This window comes from Nicotiana sylvestris, chromosome 1 (assembly GCF_000393655.2).
Source record: "Nicotiana sylvestris chromosome 1, ASM39365v2, whole genome shotgun sequence".
NCBI lineage: Eukaryota > Viridiplantae > Streptophyta > Magnoliopsida > Solanales > Solanaceae > Nicotiana > Nicotiana sylvestris.
In genome coordinates, this window is record NC_091057.1 from 122722478 (window position 1) to 122725861 (window position 3384).

At 35.3% G+C, this 3384-nt stretch overlaps 1 protein-coding gene across 1 annotated transcript; it reads left to right on the forward strand.

Annotated features, from left to right (window-relative positions):
- The first annotated feature begins 1213 nt into the window (after positions 1 to 1213).
- On the forward strand, positions 1214 to 3134 carry LOC104212708 (12-oxophytodienoate reductase-like protein). Its single transcript, XM_009762059.2, has 5 exons — positions 1214 to 1331; positions 1425 to 1568; positions 1840 to 2018; positions 2144 to 2254; positions 2404 to 3134. The coding sequence occupies exons 1-5, from the start codon at positions 1255 to 1257 to the stop codon at positions 2946 to 2948; spliced, it is 1056 nt and encodes a 351-aa protein (XP_009760361.1). The 5' UTR covers positions 1214 to 1254; the 3' UTR covers positions 2949 to 3134.
- The last annotated feature ends 250 nt before the right edge of the window (positions 3135 to 3384 follow it).

A 3384-nucleotide genomic window follows, 5' to 3' on the forward strand; every position in this document is an offset into this window, starting at 1 on the left:
GCACAGTGTCCGCTCATCAAGGACGCACCAAGTTGCAACCTCGACAAGCGGAGAGACTAACTATATGGGTCCAAATTTGAACAACCACGACCTTCGACGAGTACGACGAACGACAAGGTCCCCGTAACCTGACGTCCTGCGGAGGACAACCTTAAGACAAACAAGAGATTGTACGACCCTTGTAATAATATAAGCCCATTAGAGGATACTAAAATCTGTCTTTTACAACTTAGTAGGGTTTCATTCCCTATATAAATAGCGAACAATAACTTTGTAAGAGCACTTCTTGGTTGATTCATAATACTTGCTATAAATTTACTTACATAAATGCGTGAGAAGATTATTGTAGAGGCTTTGTTGATCCAGATTAAAAAAGAAGTCTTATTATCCCTTATCCATCTTTCGTTCTAGAGATTAGTATACTTAGCTAAGATTTACCCTTTATTTTTGATTGATTTGTTCAAAAAGGTTTCGATATTTTTGAGTCAAAGGGGTTGGTGAAAATGCTGAACAATAGCAATTTTACTATCAGATTTCCCTTATTCACAATACTGTAGTAATTATTGATTCTTGAATTTTGTGAATAAACTTTATTATTTCCCTCTCATTTCATGGATAACATAGGAATAAAGTTTACATGTTGTGCTAAGCATAGTGCCATCTTATCCATATATACAAATTGTAATTTCGTAGTATTTTTGTGTAATTTCCAAATGAAGATTATATTTTTTTAAAAATTGAGAAGTCATCTTCAAACTTACACCAGAATGTTAGATGTTTTTAATTATCTTTTTATATTCTTTTTTTGAGAATTGAGACGGAGAAAGTACTAAGTATCAAACTAATTTACTAAATAGAAAAAATTAATGCTACCCATATGCAGAATAATGGTGAGTTATTGATAAAGGATATAGTAAAAATATCACATTATCATTTGCATATTTTCTGTCTTTCAAAGTAAGGTAAGTCTTTTTTATTCATTGACCAATTTTTTTTTTAAAAAAAAAATTCTTTCTTCTCTAAATTATTTATCATGTAAACCACGCAAGATGATGAAAGATAGTTCTAATATTCAACGGTTCACGCTGTTTAGTACTTTAAAAAAAAAAAAGAAGATTATTCCTGAAACAATTTGTTTATTAATGAAGGTATTCATGCAATTAATAGCTGTCATATATGTCTATATATTGGAAGGTATTCTGATGTTGCATTGCACACCAAAGAAGAGAAAAGAATAGAAGAGAGACTTTGAAGATGGAAGCTGCAAACAACTACTCTAATGGGCCCCTCTTTACTCCTTACAAACTGGGGAAATTTGACCTCTCTCATAGGTCAGTACGATCCACCTCAATTTCTTTGAACAATTTTTAGCCTAGCTAGTAATTGAACATAATAAATAGAACTGTTGAATAAATGTATTGCAGAATAGTATTTCCAGCACTAACGAGGAACAGGGCACACAAAAATATACCACAGCAGCCACATGCTACTGAATATTATGCTCAAAGAGCTACTAATGGAGGTCTTCTCATTTCTGAAGCTGCTGCTGCATCCGATATTTCTCAAGGGTAAATTAATTACTCCCTTGGCTGAACAGAGGCGTATGTAGTGTTATAGAACTGGGTTCATTTAAACTCAATACTTTCGACACAGAGTATAAATTTACTGTAAAATTCAATAAAATTATAACACGTTAATGTGGGCCTGAACTCATAACTTTAAAAATATGATAGGCTAAGAACCTTAAAGGCTGAACCCACATAGTTTAAATTCTTGATCCGCCTCTGCGGCTTGGCATGTGATGTGATTGATAATAATATTTCAGCATTGTTAATAAAGGTGCCCAAACATGCCTGGAATATGGAATGAGGAGCAAGTGGAAGCATGGAAACCTGTAGTGGAAGGTGTTCATGAGAAAGGAGGTGTCTTCTTTTGTCAAATTTGGCATTCAGGCCGCTTGTTTGTCCCTACTCTTAGTGCATTATATTTCTCGATCGGCGTTGGATTTTCCTTGACAAGTAAGAGTTTACAATTTTATAGCGGATAAACATAAAAACAAAGCATGCAGTCAAAGATTTATGATATAATTTCTAATGCACATCTCTCAAGTATATGCGGTTTCTGTCTTATTTTTTACGTGCAGGACCTGATGAACAAGTTTATGAGAAACCAACACCTCGTCGTTTGAAATCTGATGAAGTCCCTGGAATTGTCAATGATTTCAGGATCGCAGCCCGTAATGCCATTAAAGCTGGTAATAATTATATTTTACGATCAATCCCCCTTTGATAACTGATCAACTGTATGGGATTTAATTTTTACTATTCACAAGTTTGACGATGAAATCCAAACATTATAATGAAGATTGAGAAGTAGCTTAACTAGTTTCCCATGATAATAAAGGATTTGATGGAGTTGAGATCAACGCTTCAGATGGCGGCTACCTGATTGACGAATTTATGAATGATAGGAAAAGTATTGAGGACTGTTGTCGACTTGCCCTGGAAATAGTACAAGCAGTGGCAAACGAAATCGGAGCTGATAAAGTTGGTATAAAACTGTCTCCTTTTTCAGATTGTGATGGCAAAAAGGACTCAAATTCAGAAAGACTGGCAACTTACCTGGCGAATGCACTAAGCAAACTAGGTGTTCTCTATCTTCATGTGGTTGAGCCAAGAGAAGCAGCTAAGGGTCTTCTTCCTATTAGGAAAGCTTTTCAGGGGACACTTATCGCTTCTGGTGGTTATAATAAATTTGATGGGGACAACGCGATAGAGGAGAATTATGCAGATTTGATCTCATTTGGACGTATGTTCTTGGCAAATCCAGATTTACCAAAGCGTTTTGAGGTTAATGCTCCACTTAACAAGTACAATAGGAGCACATTCTACACTAATGATCCACTTATTGGTTATACTGACTACCCATCTCTTCAAGTTGCTTCCTAATTATTCACACGGTTATGGGAAAAGGATCACGGATTGGAGCTGTGTCTATCTTGTTATAAGCATTGTGTTGTAATAAATAAGTTCACATGGTTAATTGTGGAAAGAATCATGTAGGATTGTGTGTACCTTGATGAAAACGCAGTATGATCTGTTGTTTTGAAATTGAGGTTTTATTTCTAAGTTTGACATTTAAGAGTTCAATAATTCTTTCTTGTTCAGCACTAATTACTTTATCTTAATCAAAAACTCTTGTAGTTATGGTTTAAGATTAATAGTACATATTTTAAATCCAACATGAATTATCTCATCAAAGGCAGACCCTTATGCTGCCAAGCGCGGACCCCTTTACGTTGGAAACTCCGTTCGTAAATACGGTCCAAACTCCCGCTGTCGATTCTGACACCATCACTGCTTCTTTGGTCGCTAGAGGCAGCAG

Bases quoted from the DNA above. Each gene is read 5' to 3' on its own strand.
- LOC104212708 (XM_009762059.2), top strand. From the start codon at position 1,255: ATGGAAGCTGCAAACAACTACTCTAATGGGCCCCTCTTTACTCCTTAC. The intron at 2,019-2,143 runs GTAAGAGTTTAC...TTTTACGTGCAG, and splicing joins CGTTGGATTTTCCTTGACAA to GACCTGATGAACAAGTTTAT. The intron at 2,255-2,403 runs GTAATAATTATA...ATGATAATAAAG, and splicing joins CCGTAATGCCATTAAAGCTG to GATTTGATGGAGTTGAGATC.